The sequence below is a fragment of the Apodemus sylvaticus genome, chromosome X, assembly GCF_947179515.1.
Source record: "Apodemus sylvaticus chromosome X, mApoSyl1.1, whole genome shotgun sequence".
Lineage (NCBI taxonomy): Eukaryota > Metazoa > Chordata > Mammalia > Rodentia > Muridae > Apodemus > Apodemus sylvaticus.
In genome coordinates, this window is record NC_067495.1 from 39,252,868 (window position 1) to 39,272,085 (window position 19,218).

The 19,218-nt window shown below is 36.0% G+C and overlaps 1 protein-coding gene across 2 annotated transcripts in view; it reads right to left on the reverse strand.

The window, feature by feature from the left end:
• Positions 1–19,218, reverse strand: part of Prrg1 (proline rich and Gla domain 1) — a 124,762-nt gene that overhangs the window by 53,711 nt on the left and 51,833 nt on the right. For both annotated transcript variants that reach the window (XM_052171488.1, XM_052171489.1), the window contains exon 2: positions 10,388–10,438. In XM_052171488.1, the coding sequence (XP_052027448.1) occupies positions 10,388–10,397 (10 nt within the window). In that variant the 5' untranslated portion in view covers positions 10,398–10,438. The remainder of the gene's footprint in view (positions 1–10,387; positions 10,439–19,218) is intronic.

A 19,218-nucleotide genomic window follows, 5' to 3' on the forward strand; every position in this document is an offset into this window, starting at 1 on the left:
GGGCTAATATCCAATATATACAAAGAACTCAAGAAGATAGACGTGGCTTTTATTCTATCTCAGCAGGAACTGCTCAGCTCTTTCAACCTGCTAGACAGAAGTAGCTGGAAAAAAAAGGTCCCTTTTTATAATCACCCTGAAAAGTGATTATAATGTTTACTACTAAGTTGTAAAAGATTTTTTATTAAAACTGTCTTAGAAAAAGGGGAAAAACAGAAAGATCCTAAGCAGGGCAAGGGAAATATTCTTCTGTCTGGATAAATGTGGGGGAAAAAACCCTCCTCTTTTCTCTATGTCCTCAGTACTTATATATCTTTTAGAATACATGATAACATCACAGGAGCAAATATGGAGACAATGTGTGGAGCAGAGACTGAAGGAATGGCCATCCAGAGACTGCCCTACCTGGGGATGCATCCCAGATACCAAACTCCTACACTATTGTTGATGCTAAGAAATGCTTGCTGAAATGAACCTGATATAGCTGTCTCCTGGGGGGCCCTGTTAGAGTCTTGCAAATGCAGTCAGACGCTGGAAGCCAACTGTTGCACTCATAGAAGCAGGAGAGGAGGATAGGAAAAGGGGTTTCTGGGTGAAGGGGAAAGCAGGTATGGGGATAACATTTGAAATGTAAATAAATTAAAATAAAAAAGTTCACCACAAGTTCACACAAAAATCAAATCATAAATTGAAATAGAAGTTTACAGCATCTATAAGAAATCATTAGTTCCATTTTTATGACATTTGGTTAATTGTTTTACAACCTCTTGGAATGTGCTCTGAGTAGGAGAAAGTCTGTTTACTAAGAGGCAATTGACTGGTTACACATGGGAGACTGTCAGAATTCTCATTGCAGTTTTGACTATCAGAAAAGGACATAATAGCAGTCCCACTATAAAAGAGCTTAATAATCACATATATAATTTTAGGGATTCTTATAGGATCATCCTTAAGTAGTCATCTGTCTATATAGCATAACTCTAAGACAGTAGTACATCTTCATAGATTTGTAGAGATCTGCTCCAAAGGGGTGGGCTAATACCTAGTGATTGTTATATATGTTTAATAGTAAAATAATAAAAGGAAAAGAATATTAATAGTAGTAATCTTTCCTAAAATGAATTCTCCTAGGCTTTGTCATTGGGAGTGACTGTCACAGATTTTATTAAAATCTGAAGCAGGCCTTCTCAAGATCACCTGCTAGTTATTAGCTTGTCCAGTTATGGTTCCTAACATAATAATATGTGGTTGATTCTATCATAAGAGCCCTCTGTTGCTGAGAAAAGTATGGGGTGATTATTATTTATTTTTGAGATTTATAGTAGTATTCTAATATTATGGGGAAATAGACAGGTATTCCAAATGAAATAGCTCAGTATCCACTAACATTTCTGGTGACAGCTAATGCACACGTGTATTTCAGCAAAGTGCCACAAATATGAAAATATCAAAATCCTGTAATCCACAATGATCTGTACCTGCAGTAAGAATAATGGTCAGTAGTACTGTTTAGCAAAGATCATAGTAGATGTCAATACACTTCACAAGGTTTGCTCTGAACATTCTACAAGGGAAGGTACCCAGACAAGACACTAAGCACTATGTAATTGTCCTATGTGAAAGCTTACCTTTTTGACTCAAGACCTTTTATCTTTGTGTTTTTCATGAAACAAAGAATATAATGTGTCATACAACCAAGAATTTTTTTCAGATTATTTGCGTTCTCATTTTTGTTTTCAATATTGTGCAGAACCTCTAGTATAAATTGAATAGAGTGGCCTTTTGGGACTCTGTGAAATTGACTGCATTCCCTAAGATTCTTTCAATTACCATATATATATTTATATATATATTCTTTGTTTAAAATCCAAAAGCTTTCCCCTTTCCCAGTTCTCCCCTGCTCATATGTCCCATAAGTCCTCTTCTCTCCATCCATTCTCCTATCTTTCCCCCTCTCTTTTCTCTGTCCTGGTACTCCCCTACAATGCTGGATCAAGCCTTTCCAGGATTAGGACCCTCTTCTTCCTTCTTCATGGGAATCATTTGATATTCAATATATTTTTTATTTACATTTCAAATGATTTCCCCTTTTCAGACCCCCCCCCCCACTGCTCGAAAGTCCCATAAGCCCCCTTCACTCCCCCTGTTCTCCAATCCACCTCTTCCCACTTCCCTGTTCTGGTTTTGCCCTATACTGCTATACTGAGTCTTTCCAGAACCAGGGGCCACTCTTCCGTTATTCTTGTACCTCATTTGATGTGTGGATTGTGTCTTGGGTATTCCAGTTTTCTAGGTTAATATCCACTTATTAGTGAGTGCATACTATGATTGATCTTTTGAGACTGGGTTACCTCACTTAGTATGATGTTCTCCAACTCCATCCATTTGTCTAAGAATTTCATGAATTCATTGTTTCTAATGGCTGAGTTAGAATGGTATACAATGGCTCCATTGTGTATATATACCATATTTTTTGCATCCATTCTTCCATTGAGGGATACCTGGGCTCTTTCTAGCTTCTGGCAATTATAAATAGGGCTTCTATGAACATAGTGGAGTATGTATCCTTATTACATGCTGGGGAATCTTCTGGATATATGCCTACGAGTGGTATAGGAGGATCCTCTGGAAGTGATGTGCCCAGTTTTCTGAGGAATTGCCAGACTGATTTCCAAAGTGGTTGTACCAGTTTGCAACCCCCACCAGCAGTGACGGAGTGTTCCTCTTTCTCCACATCCTAGCCAACACCTGCTGTCTCCTATTTTTTTAATCTTAGTCTTTCTGACTAAGGATGATCCTATAAGAATCCCTAAAATTATATATGTGATTATTAAGCTCTTTTATAGTGGGACTGCTATTATGTCCTTTTCTGATAGTCAAAACTGCAATGAGAATTCTGACAGTCTCCCATGTGTAACCAGTCAATTGCCCTCTTAGTAAACAGACTTTCTCCTACTCAGAGCACATTCCAAGAGGTTGTAAAACAATTAACCAAATGTCATAAATGGAACTAATGATTTCTTATAGATGCTGTAAACTTCTATTTCAATTTATGATTTGATTTTTGTGTGAACTTGTGGTGAACTTTTTTATTTTAATTTATTTACATTTCAAATGTTATCCCCATACCTGCTTTCCCCTTCACCCAGAAACCCCTTTTCCTATCCTCCTCTCCTGCTTCTATGAGTGCAACAGTTGGCTTCCAGCGTCTGACTGCATTTGCAAGACTCTAACAGGGCCCCCCAGGAGACAGCTATATCAGGTTCATTTCAGCAAGCATTTCTTAGCATCAACAATAGTGTAGGAGTTTGGTATCTGGGATGCATCCCCAGGTAGGGCAGTCTCTGGATGGCCATTCCTTCAGTCTCTGCTCCACACATTGTCTCCATATTTGCTCCTGTGATGTTATCATGTATTCTAAAAGATATATAAGTACTGAGGACATAGAGAAAAGAGGAGGGTTTTTTCCCCCACATTTATCCAGACAGAAGAATATTTCCCTTGCCCTGCTTAGGATCTTTCTGTTTTTCCCCTTTTTCTAAGACAGTTTTAATAAAAAATCTTTTACAACTTAGTAGTAAACATTATAATCACTTTTCAGGGTGATTATAAAAAGGGACCTTTTTTTTCCAGCTACTTCTGTCTAGCAGATTGAAAGAGCTGAGCAGTTCCTGCTGAGATAGAATAAAAGCCACGTCTATCTTCTTGAGTTCTTTGTATATATTGGATATTAGCCCTCTATCGGATGTAGGATTGGTGAAGAACTTTCCTCAATTTGTTGGTTGCCGATTTGTCCTTTTGATGGTGTCCTTTACCTTACAGAAACTTTGTAATTTTATGAGGTCCCATTTGTCAATTCTTGATCTTAGAGCATAAGCTATTGGTGCTCTGTTCAGGAACTTTTCCCCTGTGCCCATGTCCTCAAGGGTTTTCACCAGTTTCTTTTCTATTAGTTTCAGTGTGACTGGATTTATGTGGAGGTCCTTGATCCAATTGGATTTGAGCTTAGTACAAGGAGATAAGAATGGATCAATTCGCATTCTTCTGCATGCTGACCTCTATTTGAGCCAGCACCATTTGATGAAAAGGCTATCTTATTTCCACTGGATGTTTTCAGCTCCTTTGTCAAAGATCAAGTGACCATAGGTGTATGGATTCATTTCTGGGTCTTCAATTCTATTCCATTGGTCCACTTGCCTGTCACTGTGCCAATACCATGCAGTTTTTAACACTATTGCTCTGTAGTATTGCTTGAGGTCTGGGATACTAATTCCCCCAAAAGTTCTTTTACTGTGGAGAATAGTTTTAGCTATCCTGGGTTTTTTGTTATTCCAGAAGTTAGACACCAAGGAACCAAATAACCCTATTAAAAATGGAGTACATTTGCCTTACAGAAACTTTGTAATTTTATGAGGTCCCATTTGTCAATTCTTGATCTTAAAGCATAAGCTATTGGTGATCTGTTCAGGAACTTTTCCCCTGTGCCCATGTCCTCAAGGGTCTTCCCCTGTTTCTTTTCTATTAGTTTCAGTGTGTCTGGTTTTACATGGAGGTCCTTGATCCACTTGGAGTAAAGTTTAGTATATGGAGATAAGAATGGATCAATTTGCATTCTTCTGCATGCTGACCTCTAAATGATCCAGCACCATTTGTTGAAAAGTCTATCTTTTGTCCACTGGATGTTTTTGGCTCCTTTGTCGAAGATCAAGTGACCATAGGTGTGTGGATTCATTTCTGGATCTTCAATTCTATTCCATTGGTCCACTTGTCTGTCACTGTGCCCATACCATGCAGTTTTTAACACTATTGCTCTGTAGTATTGCTTGAAGTCAGGGATACTGATTCCCCCAGAAGTTCTTTTGTTGTTGAGAATATTTTTAGCTATCCTGGTTTTCTTGTTATTCCAGATGAATTTGAGAATTGCTTTTTCTAACTCTGTGAAGAACTGAGTTGGGATTTTGATGGGGATTGCATTGAATCTGTAGATCACTTTTGGCAAGATGACCATTTTAACTATATTAATCCTGCCAATCCATGAGCATGGCAGATTTTTCCATGTTAAAAGGACAAAAGGGCAACCATCAAATTGGAGAAGGATATTCACCAACCCCGCATCTGATAGAGAGCTAATATCGAATACATACAAAGAACTCAAGAAGTTAAACCCCAGGGAACCAAATAACCCTATTAAAAAATGGGGTACAGATCTTAACAAAGAATTTTCACCTGAAGAAATTCAGATGGCCGAGAGGCACCTTAAGAAGTGCTCAACATCATTAGTCATTAGGCAAATGCAGATCAAAACAATCCTGAGATTTCACCTTACACCAGTCAGAATGCCGAAGGTCAAAATCTCAGGAGAAAGCAGGTGTTGGCGAGGATGCGGAGAAAGAGGAACACTCTTCCACTGCTGGTGGGGCTGTAAGATGGTACAACCATTGTGAAAATCAGTCTGGAGGTTCCTCAGAAAACTGGACATGAGACTTCCAGAGGACCCTGCTATACCTCTCCTGGGCATATACCCAAAGGATTCCCCGGCATGCAATAAAGACACATGCTCCATTATGTTCATAGCAGCCTTATTTATAATAGCCAGAAGCTGGAAAGAACCCAGATGCCCCTCAAAGAAGGAATGGATACAGAAAATGTGGTATATTTACACAATGGAATATTACTCAGCAATTAGAAACAATGAATTCACAAAATTTTTAGGCAAATGGTTTGATCTGGAAAATATCATCCTAAGTGAGGTAACCCAATCACAAAAGAATACACATGGAATGCAATCTCTGATAAGTGGATATTAATTAGCCCAGAAGCTCTGAATACCCAAGGCACAAATTGCATAACAAATGACTCCCATGAAGAAGTATGGAGAGGGTCCTGATCCTGGAAAGGATTGATCTAGCATGGGAAGGGAATATAAGGACAGAGAAAAAGGAGGGAGGTGATTGGAGAAGGGATAGAGAGAAGAAGGTTTATGGGACATGTGGGGAGGGGGGATCTGGGAAAGGGGAAATTATTTGGAATGTAAACAAAGAATATAGAAAATAAAAATATTAAAAAAAATGGGATACAAACCTAAACAAAGAATTTTCACCTGAAGAAATTTGGATGGCCGAGAAGCACCTTAAGAAATGCTCAACATCATTAGCCATTGGGGAAATGCAAATCAAAACAACCCTGAGATTTCACCTCACACCAGTCAGAATGGCTAAGGTTAAAAACTCAGGAGACAGCAGGTGTTGGCGAGGATGTGGAGAAAGAGGAACACTCCTCCACTGCTGGTGCGGCTGTAAGATGGTACAACCACTTTGGAAATCAGTCTGGCCGTTCCTCAGAAAACTGGACATGATACTTCCAGAGGATCCTGCTATACCACTCCTGGGCATGTACCCAGAGGATTCCCCAGCATGAATTTTTTAGGCAAATGGATGGAACTGGAAAATATCATCCATTTACCTCCAAGCAAGGTAACACAATCACAAAAGAACACACATGGAATGCAATCATTGATAAATGGATATTAATTAGCCCTGAAGCTCTGAATACTGAAGATACAATTCACATATCAAATGATTCTCATGAAGAAGGAAGAAGAGGGCCCTAATCCTGGAAAGGCTTGATCCAGCATTGTAGGGGAGTACCAGGACAGAGAAAAGGGAGGGGGAATGATAGGAGAATGGATGGAGAGAAGAGGACTTATGGGACATATGGGGAGGGGGCAACTGGGAAAGGGGAATGTTTTGGATTGCAAACAAAAAATATAGAAAATAAAAATATATATAAATAAAAAAAAGAATGAAAGCCATGTTACTTAATCTCCTGCTGTGAGGCTACAGGTGTCAATCACCTAAGCCAGCAGCTTTTTAACCTCGAAAAAGAAAGATTTTAGGACTTTTTAGAAGCTATCATCAGCATTTCAATACAGAAAACTAGAAAGTCTGGAGACCCTCAAACTTTGAAGCCATAAGAGTCCTACTCTGTGCCTGTGCCACTACCCTCTCCAGGCCAGGAGGGTCCCGGCATTATTAATTATTATGATATTCAGAGTTTATCAGAAGAAATTAAAACTTACAATGACCTAAGACTTGGTTTTGCATTTTGACTTTGTAATGTAAAAACTATTTGTAAGCTATTCACTACAAATGAATTTTTCTAAGTCAGTTTCAGTGTGTATATGAATATATAAATGGAAATTATTATCCTGATTTTGTAGTAAAGATTTTCTTATAACTCAGGATAAGATGGATGCCAGAGGAAACATCTGTAAATTACAAAGTACTGCAAATATTTATTAATATAAAAGTAACTACAAATTCTTGAGTCCTAAATAGTAAACCATAATTAACTAATTCATAAATAGTAAAAGTGATTTCAATACTACATACAGTAAACAGTGATTATAGTCAAATAAGAACCAAAATATACATGTCTTTTCTTTACCTGCCCTCTCATATCATTGTGATAGGGTCTCATGAATTACAGGGTGCCTTCAGACTTGCTATATATTCAAGGTTGATCTGAATCCCTTGTCTCATAGCCTTCATCTCCCAAGAGCTAGGAATAGCAACTGTACATGCAGTGCTAGGGACTAAATCCAGGGCTTTTTACTTGCTAGGTAAGGACTCTAGCAACTAAACTACATAGTCCTTTTTCTTTTTTTTTTCAATGATTTAAACTTTATGATCTTTCACATTCCATGAATAAAAAGAAAAGTTTCATATATTTATGAAGGATCAATTTGTTCTTATTAAAGAATAGTAAAATAAATTAACTTTAATTTTAATTATTTTATACAAGCCTGGTGCCATCTTTTTAGTTGTATCGTGTTGTATTGAGTTATTTGTGTGAATGTTTACCAAATACAGCAGAATTCTTTATACAGCACCAAAAAAGAAAGTCATAAGCACACACAGTAACATTTTGTTTTCTCCACTAAAAGTAGCAGCGATTAACCAATATAAGCAAGCAAACCTAAACAAAGCTTTACAAATAACAGATGGTGTCTCTTTGACATTTGCAAGAATATTTTCATGGTGGTCACCACCAACAGTCAAAATAACAGCTATCACAAGCTTCCTGTGTTTGTAAAAACAGCATTATGTGACGCACTTCCTTTTTTCAATCTCCAGGTTGGAAATATGCCCATCTTTGCAGATTATATTACATTACTACGCTCTGTTCTATTATTTGCCTGACCTTGAATCACTATTTGCTCTAGCATCTTTTAAAGGAGTCCCTTTTGCTGGTGACCAATGATCAGTCTGAAAATAAAAAAAGAAAAAAGAAAAAATAGGCCCCTTGACTTCGTGCAGCTCTTTTCCATATGGTGATAATAGATGCCAACAGCTAGGAAATTCTCCAAATCTGCCTATAGCTTTGCGGATTGAGTGAGGACCAAGCAATGAGATACTCTGGAAGCTTCAATTGGCAGCTGACTTTAGGATACAGCAAATATGAATTAATCCTAAAATGTATTGTATCCTATTGTATTTAAAATTACTACTTATGTAAAAAAAATGTAAATGGTTGGAGAATGTTTGGAAATAATGGGGATCTCTAAAACAAATCAGCTTCCAAAGGAAGCTCTGGAGCATATAAGAGCAACAAAGTGCAAGAAGAATTCTTATGAGTGAGCTGTGATGTTGAGGCTGCCCGTAAAGATACATGATGGTAAAGTAAGCATCTTAAGGCAGAGCTCTTAGTGAGTTTCAGAGCCCCACCCCAAGCTCTGTGGCTTTCTAAAGATTCTGAACAAATAACTTTATTTTGACCATTAAATTGACCATTAAAAGAACAAATAAAGATACACTTATTCAATGAAGGTAGCAATAAGCCGATACCACTGCTTTATGCTATTAGACATTATAGCTCTAAACACTCACATATATTAATCACATTATGCTACCCACATTCTCCTGAAGGTGAAAGTACAGGATGCATTAATTCTACCTCAAAGATGGCAAAAAAAATTCCATTTAGGAAAACTTTGAGATTTAGCTGAATTAGTAGCCATGGAATTTGAATTCAGGCCTTTAAACACTGGATTCATATGACTTTTAACATAGTACTCCACAGCGCAATTTCCCTTAATACTCTTTATTAAGAGTTAAGCACGTTGCTTTTATAATGTATATGAATTAGATTTATAAAGTCATTGTGACAGATGGCCCATATTAGTAACAAAATGAACTTAAATAGTTCTATTGTCCAAGATCCATAATACCATTATGAAAAACCAAAAATAAGCACCAAGAATTTATGTAATTGTTCCCTCTTTAAGTAATATTAAAAACATTGGCTGCATAATAGGACATTTTGATTTGTATTACTATATTACTTTTTTAGATTTTAAAAATGATTTTGCGATTTATTTTTATGTATATCAATACATGTGTACCTGAATGAGTTTGTGTATACAATGTGTACATACATGCCTACAGAGGCCACAGGGTGTTAGAACACCTAAAACTAGAGTTTAAGTCAGTTGTAAGGTGCCTGATGTAGATACAGAGAACCAAAACCTGTGCTCTGAAAGATCAGTGAATGTTCTGAATGACTGAGCCAGCCCATTTGTGTTACTATTAACAAAACTTACATAAGATCAAGTCATATGGGTAATTTTGTCAGGAAGTTGGAATTTGAGCAGATTTACATCATATCATATTTGAACTATCACACACACACACACACACACACAAATACCACCACCACCACCACCACACCAGTACCACCACCACCACCACCTCCAACAACAAAATCAAAAATCAGAAAAAATAAGAGAACCATAGGACTGAACCTGGGAACCCCAATGGAAGAGCTAGGGGAAGGACTGAAGGAGCTAATGGGGACTGCAACCCCATAAAAAGAACAATATCAACTAACTGGACCACCAAAGAGCTCCGAGAGACTAAACCACCAACCAAAGCTTCTACCATACATGGAGGAAGCCAGAACTCCAGATACATATGGAGCAGAGGATGGCCTTACCTGACATCAATGGGAGAGGAGGAAGGCTATGGAGATGCTAGAGGGTTGAGGAGGGAGTGGGTGAGTGGGTAGAGGAGTACCCTCATAGAAGCGAAGGGGAGGGGAGAAAAGGGGATGAGGTGGGATGTGTGTGGAGGGGTAACTGGGAAGGGGGTTATCATTGAAATGTAAGCAAATAAAATGATTAATAAAAAAAATTAAAAGGAACCAGTGAGTAACACATAGTATATTGGTCTTTTTCTACACAGTGTTGAATCAGACAATTTTTTCTATCACCAAGTAAAAACATAATTTAAGCATCTACAAACATAGTTCTAGACTAAATTTCTCTGTTATACTAAATTATTATTAAGAGAATCTAAATAATTTTAAAAGGGAAGAAAGAAGTACTTACCCCTCCCCATTTTTCTCTTGTAGCTTCTGAAAGGTCTTCAATGAGGATTCTCTGTACAAAACAGAACACATACACAATCAGATTCACAGTGGCTGAGTCACGACATCAGATAAGCCCTATTACAGCTGATGTAGTCAGTGTGAGCATTTCATTTCAATGCATTCTAATCTTGTTCCCTAACAAAACTGTGTTCCCAACCTCAGATATCTAACCTCAGAGGGCAGAAACAGTATTCTGGAAAGCACAGGCTGTCTATATCAACTTACTCTGATCTTCTTTATCTGGTAATAGTTTTTGCTCCTGCCAAATAAAACTCATCAATTTGGATGCATGCTTAAATTTTAGGAGGATAGCCATATCAATAAAAGATGACAGGCAAAAATACCAAAGGCTCAATGTTAATAATTAGGCTGCCATGTTATTAGCTTTCCTGTCACTGCCTTCATTATCTTTGTGACAAGTACAATACCCTTTACAGTGTAACATTTTCCTGAATGGTGTCAAACAGTGGTTTCCCCAAATCAAATTATCCATGAGGCAAAGCAGCCTACAGTTATTTCCAATAAATATCATGAATCAAAGATCATGGATTTCTGACAACAGCATAAGAGAAGTACAGAAAGCACACAAATTGCAGTGGAAATGGAAGAAAGGTAAACATAGCAAAACAGAAATTCTATTTTATAGGTGAAAAAAGCATCAATATACATCATATGCAGAAGCCAAAACACATGATTTTTGCTTTAGTTAACTCCACACATAATTTATTATTTACTATTTATTATTTAATATCTACATATTATTTACCAGTCACTTGTCAGGCTCTCAATGTGTAGATTAGCATCTGAATGTAGGTGTGTGTGTGTGTGTGTGTGCGTGTGTGTGCAAAAAATTATGATCAGCTCATTAGGAACCTTACTTGAAGTTCAGTAGGGGAAATCAATAAATAAATGCCAGACTGAAATTTGATAACTAGGTGTAGGGCACCAAATCATATATTTATTTCAAATTCTTCACAAAATGGAAGAATGTGCTACACATAGGTTACTCAAGTTATACATACTCTTATACTCTTATATATTATATAGTATATATTTTGTCATATATATGTGCATGCATTTAAGCATGCTCTGGATACCCTTTAAGGTATTAAAAACTATGTCATTCAAAAGCAAGGAAGGCTCTTTGATAAAATAAATATCTGAAATGCTGACATAAACTTATACAAATTTCCTTGCCAACAAACTTTTCAAATTTAAAAATGATGATGGGCTGTACAGATGGCTCAATGATTAAGAGCAACTTTTATTCTTAAAAATGACCTAGGTTTGATACTCAGGACCCACATAGTCACAACCATCCTTACTTCTAGTTCCAGATCATACTCCCTCTTCTGACTTCCACAGGCACATGGAACATACACAAATGCACACAAAACAAATAATATACTATTTAAAAATTGGATAATGAGAAAATGTAGCAAAAGTACAACAGCAAGCAAATAAAACAGAAAAAAATGAATGAATGAATGAATGAATGAATGATTAATAGCTTGGAAGAAGGACTGAGAAAATGGGAGGTGAAAGGGAAAGGGTAATGAAGGGTGATATAATAAAAATGCATTATAACAAAACTGTCATAAGATCCACTATTATATAATTAATATATGGCCATAAAAAGTGTAACAAACTTTTATGAAAAACACTAGTCAATAAATAGGTTGAGTCTTTAAGTTAAATTAGGGTAAGAACTATTGTCCCACTCACTGGAATTTGTCCTTGAAGTGATCTGTATATGCTGTCATCAGAAACTGGGAGTTTGAAGCCCCAGTTGCCTCTTGACCTTTCAAGTGAAATGATTCTGGGAAGGCTTTAGGAAAAAGCAAGTACAGTGAAGGCTAATTCATCCTTGCACACATGATGACTTGAAAGAGTTAAGCAGGGTAGTGTCTCAAGTTGGATTTTAAGAAGCAACCATTGGCAACTATGGGGAAGGAACAATTAAGGGGTGAGGACAGCTTGACTGGCAACAACGATATCAAAGATGCTTTAAAAAATCTGGAAGAACATCTTGATTTCATTGTTGTTGTTGTTGTCGTTGCTGTTTTATTTCTTGCTTTTTCTTCTCTATTATGTAATCAATCTCTTTAGAAAAAAAACAAGCCTATTTCTACTCTTAGTGGGAACCACAAAGGAAAGAAAGAACTATAAGACATAGCCAGGAGTTTTGAGAGGTCAGCATGGTAAGAAGAGTCATCTGGAGAAGATGAAACCGAGGAAGCAAAAGTCAATACCTGCTCATCAGCAACCTCATCTAGATATCTAGAGGCAAACTTCAAAAAATCAGAAGCTTGTTTTGAACAAAATGATTTCTTTAAATATTCAGGGTTCATAGCCTACTATGCACATCACCGCAAGTCAAGCTCTCTTCTGTTGCCAAGGTTTAACATGCTCCTTCAACTTTAATTTCCTTTCACTTGAGAGGTGTGGGGGGGTTATAGGGTGGAGTGGGGTGGTGGTGTGGAGTGGGGTGGTGGTGGTGATGGTTGGGGAGCACTTAAAGGTTTACATTTCTGTAAACATGAAGACTATTCAATCATGTTTCTCAGACAGGTCCCTTTCTTAAAACTAAAGAGCAGACTTGCAGCCCACTCTCCCCCAACAACTGGAGCAGAGGCTCTCCCTAAAGCTGTAGCCTGACTATGGTATCTGTACCCCAACAACAGGGATGCCTTGTCTGGCCCCAGTAGGAGAGACTGTGCCTAATCTGTCAGAGTCTTTAAGTTAAAGGTGGGGGTACATTCAAGTGGGGGCAACCCTCTCAGAGAAAAAGGGGAAGGGGCATGGGGGAAGGTCTCAGTGAAGGAGGGCCAGGAGGGGGGCAGCACTTAAGATATAAATAAATAAATAAATAAATAAATAAATAAATAAATAAGCATTTTAAAAAGTTATATCTTGTTTAAAGCACTGGATAATTGTGAATTATTTAACTATTAATTTTCTTTTAATTTTTAATTATTTAAGCAATCATTAAAATGTGTCATGTAAATACAAAAATAATATATAATTATATATGATATTATGTCCATTGGTTATACATTTTGTTAACCATATAAAATACATTATTTTGTTCATCCTAAGAAACTGAGGGAAGACATTAGCCATAGGAAATATTTTAACTGCCAAAGTAATTAGGTATACACTAGAGATATTAATAGCTTTTTATAATAAAACATTTTGCCTGGAAAAGCCAAGTAGTATTTCCTATATAATACAATATACTTAAAAACAACTAACAAAGTACCTTTTAGCAAAATATTAAGAACTACAAATAGGGCTAGGTGTGATGGCACATGTTTAATCCCAGCAAAGAAAGTCAGATCTCTGTGAATTTAAGGGCAGCCTTGGCTACATAGTGAGTTTCAAGCCAGCCAGCGTTACATAGTGAGACCCTGTCTCAAATGAAGTAAAACAAAATAAAAAATAATTAGTCTTCCATGTATTTATATAACCTAAAATTAAATAACATCTATAATAATGGTTCTCAAGCTGTGGGTGATTACCATTTTTGGGGTAACATATCAGATATCCTGCATATCAAATATTTATATTAATATTTCTAACAGTAGCAAAATTACAGTTATGAAGAATCAATGAGATAATTTTATGGCTGGGCATCACAACATGAGAAACTGTATTAAAGGTTTGAAACATTAGGAAAATTGAGACCCACTGTTCTCTCTCTCTAACTAGATCCTGCCTTCCTGCAAAGTAATGTTACCAACAAGAAATAGTGATGTATATCTTTAATCTCAGCACCCGGGAGGCAAAGGCAGGTGAGTTTGTGGCCAGTGTGGGATACATAGCCAGAGACACATGTGGAACTCTATCCCTCTATGATATGACCCTGTCAAAACAGCCTCTAGTCACCATTTTAAATATACTTTAAACAGTTTTAACTCTGTTTTATCTAGATTGTCTACTCTATAAAAATTTAATCATTCTTCAATATAAGTAGTGACACCTTCCTTCATTATTTGATGAAGATGTAATAATCGTCTCACTGAACTCATTGTATGAAGTTTAGTACCTATTAGATACAAATACTTACTTTATAGTGTATATCAGACTAATTATCACAAAATATTTAATATTTCTACTATACATTTAAGGGGGTTCCTATAAGATTATTCTCAATGAAAGATCTAACAGCTTATACAAACAGATTTAGGGTATGTTTGCTTAACAAATAATGTTCAGGATATATAATATTTGCCATAGTTACCCTTAGTTAAGAAAAATGCTAATAAATCTATATGTCATATTAATTTGAAGGGTTAAGATTTAATTGACTATATTTTAGATATTTTTATATGTGTATGGGTTATTTGCCTGTATGTGTCTGTGTATCACATGTATGTCTGGTGCCCAAGAAGACCAGAAGAGGGTATTGAATCCCCTAAAGCTACCATTTCAGATGGTTCAGAACTGAATCCTTTGCAAGAATAAAAATTGCCTTTAACTGCTGAGGTAGTGCCCAATGTTAAGTTCTTTTGAAAAATTCATCTACCTACACGTAGTTAATGGTTTTTCAACTAGATTACATTTTTGCTACAGCCTTTATTCACTTTACACTTGTGTTTTAAATTATTAAATTTCATTGCTTTGATAGATTAGTATAATTTAGAAATGACAACTTTGCTCTCTGGAGGGGAACAACCAGGAACACACAGGGCAGATAGTGGAGCTCCTGGGACAGGAGTCTTCTCTTCTGGCATCCATTTGCACCAAGGAGCCAAGTGGCTCCACATCCTTCTGTGCACAGACCCTGCCAGACTAGAGTTGGTCTCACAGAAGTACAGAAAAAGGTTTACTGGCCCATAGCAAGGAGAAGTTCCAGCCAGAAACAGCAAGACCAACTAACACCAGAGATAACCAGATGGCGAAAGGCAAGTGCAAGAACACTACCAACAGAAACCAAGGCTACTTGGCAACATCAGAACCCAGTTCTCCCACCACAGCAAGTCCCAGATACCCCAACACACCAGAAAATCAAGAGTTGGATTTAAAATATCATCACATGATGTTGATAGAGGACTTCAAGAAGGACATAAATAACTCCTGTAAAGTACAGGAAAGGGGCTAGAGAGAGAGCTCAGAGGTTAGGAACATAGTCTCCTCTCTTAACCATCTATAATGAGACGTGCTCTCTTCTGGCCCACAGGCAGAATGTTGTACACATAATAAATAAATCTTAATATTAAAAAAAAAAAAGAAGTACAGGAGAAAAGGGGTCAACAGGAAAAAGCCCTTAAAGAAGAAACACAAAAATCCCTAAAGGAATTTCATGAAAACACAAACAAACAAGTGAAGGAACTAAACAAAACCATCCAAGATTTAAAAATGGAAGTAAAAAAAATAAAGAAATCACAAAGTGAGACATTTCTGGAGATAAAAAACCTTGGAAAGAATTCAGGAGTCATACATGCAAGCATCAACAACAGAATACAAGAGATAGAAGAAAGAATCTCAGATGCTGAAGATACCATAGAAAACATTGACTCAACAGTCGAAGAATGCAAAATGCAAAAAGTTTATAACCCAAAACATCCAGGAAATCTAGGACACAATTAGAAGACCAAACCTAAGGATTATAGGTATAGAAGAGACTGAAGATTTACAACTTAAAGGGACAGTAAATATCTTCAACAAAATTATAGAAGAAAACTTCCCTAACCAAAGAAAGAGATTCCCATGAACATACAAGAAGCCTACAGAACTCCAAACAGACTGGACAAGACCAGAAATTCCTCCCATCACATAATAATCAAAACACCAAATACACTAAACAAAGAAAGAATATAAAAAGCAGTAAGGGAAAAAGGGCAAGTGACACACCAGACTTCTCACCAGATACCATGAAAGCTATAAGATCCTGAGCAGACCTCATACAGACCCTAAGAGAACACAAATGCCAGCCCAGGCTACTATACCCAGCAAAACTCTCAATCACCATAGATGGAGAAACCAAGATATTCGATGATAAAACCAAATTTACACAATACCTTTCCACAAATCCAGCTTTACAAAGGATAATAGATGGAAAATGCCAACACAAGGAGGGTTACTACACCCTAGAAAAAGCAAGAAAGTAGTCTTCTTCCAACAAACCCAAAAGAAGATAACCACATAAACATAAAAATAACATCAAAAATAACAGGAAGCAACAATCAATATTCCTTAATATCTCTTAACATCAATGGAATCAATTCCCCAATAAAAAGACATAGACTAACAAATATTTTTCATATAAATCTTCAATTTTATCAGAAAATGTTTGTAACTCTTTCAATCAACTGAGGAATATTTTTATGCCTATCATTTGATCTGTATAATTTTCCATGAAATAGTCAATTTTAACGTGTTTTTATATGTATTTCTTGAATTTTATCAGAAATATTTTCCTTGTAGATCTTCAATTTTATCAAAAAATGTTTTTAATTCCACTTTAAATCAGCTGAGAAATATTGTTATACCTATTATTTTATCTGTAATTTTCCATGATAATCTTCAATTTTAAGATGTTATTGTACATTTTTCTATAATTTTATCAAAAATATTTTCCACATAAATCTTCAATTATAAAATGTTTCTACTTACTTTTTCAATTTAGCAATGTTTTATGCCTACCATTTTACTCTTTAATTATTCCATGAAAAGTGTCAATTTTAATGTGCTTTTCTATATATTTCTTCAATTTTTATCAGAAATATTTTCCATGTAAAGCTTCAATTTTATCAGAAAATGTTTATAATTCCAATTTCAATCAACTTAGAAATATTTTTATGCCTACCATTTTATCTGTACAATTTTTGATGAAAACTGTCAATCTTAATGTATTTTCTATATATTTCTTCAATTTTGTCAGAAATGTTTTCCATGTAAATCTTTAATTTTATCAAAAATGTTTTAACCTCCTTTTCAATGAAAAAAAAGTGAAAAAAAAAAACAAAATGACAACTTTACAGAAATATCATGTCCCACATAGTACTTTAGGTTAGCTAAAGTATGTGTGTGTGTATGTGTGTGTGAGTGTGTGTGTGTGTGAGTGTGTGTGTGTGCATGCACGCACATGTATCCAGACTAATCTTACATCAATATCAGGGATTTGCTATTGCTTTAATTTACTAAATACCAAATAACATTTTGCTATACTAAACAGTTTGAACACCAATTAAATAACCAGTTCAAAATATCAGGCAAATTGTGAGACTCTTTTATAGTCTAGTGAGTTAAAATATTCTCAATTGGGTAAAACAATTATATATCTTATTTCATATTTTATATAATTTTAAACAGAAAGATATTGAGAATTATGCTGTATTTTCTGCTTACCTTTCAACATGTGAATTTTTATTATAGTTTTTTAAACTGTTTATGTCTAAATAGACAGAGAGCAATGTTTTGACATATACATATATGTATGTATTTCTTGATAAATAGATGCATAAAGTAATGATTACAGGAAAGCATTGCCTTTTAAATAATAACAAGGACACTTTTGCCAAAGACTTGGGTAACTGGCCAGTGCAGTATTAGTGGGTAAGAAACTGAGGGGCAGTGATACAACTCTAATCCTGTTCTATGTAGTTCTTCAGCCACCTAGGTGGCCTCACAAATCCCATGATGTCCCTGGAGAAGTCCACCATGGAAGGGAAAAAAGGAGCCTAAATGCACTGATCCCCACCAAGTTTTGTTAAGCCAAGGCACTCCTACCAAGGTAGCATTGGAAAATATTCTGCACATACCTAAACAAAAATGATAAACTCAAAATTGATCATTCTAGCTACTCATTGTATGATATTGAGCAAAGAATTCACTGTAGCAGGATAGTTAACATGGTCTTACAGCATAGTAAGAGTAAGGCATCAGACAAAAAGTGCAAACATAATGGGAAAGGTTAGCAAAAAGCAAACAGGCTGGAGTGGCTAACTAAGAAACTAAATATTTACCTGTCAAAAAGGAAGACAGTGAAAAGCAGAGTCCAGCCTCTAGAGCCAAAGAGAAAGAGACCAAATCCAACTGATCACGTATGCTTTCTCTCAGTTCTCCCTGTCTTCCTGGTTCAACAAGCCAGAGGAATATTCTTATTAACTATTTTGTAAATATGAGTTTTTAGGAGCTCTAGCAATATTTTTAAAAAGGGGGCCTACTTCATCCCATTTTTTAAGTGTAAATAATTTTTAAGAGGTGAAGTCATTTGCTGGTTGCATACTCTTAGGTAGAACCAGAAGATAGCAGGATACTGAATCAGAGAGACTGTCATTGTCTCAGGGCCAGCAAGCAAACTAGTCCACAGAGAAGGACTAGTTTTATACTCCTCAGTACAAAGCAGTATAATTTGGAGTCACAGTCATGTGTTTACATCTAGATTAGTTTGAATTACTTCTCCTGGTTTTGTTGTTGTTGTTGTTGCTGTTTTGTTTTGTTTTAGCAGAATTATTTCCCAACAAACAACAACAAAGGCATTTGTTGGTTCTTTCCCTATTAGAATTGTCTACCCTATATTCTGGTTGTGGTAGTCAGTTTTCCTAACAATTTTGATAACGCTCTAGAAGAAAGAAAATTTGAGGATATGGGATGTATGTCATAAAAAATTGTGAACCAGTGAAAGTAAAAGAATATGAACATTTGATAGTCATGTGAGATCTTCTCAAGGAAAATCTGTGGACAAATTTAAAATGAGAACATCAGTATAGCAACTGTTTAAAATAAACACAAGAGCTATAAAATTGGTTTAGAAGTTAAGAGCATTTGTTCTTGCAGAGAACC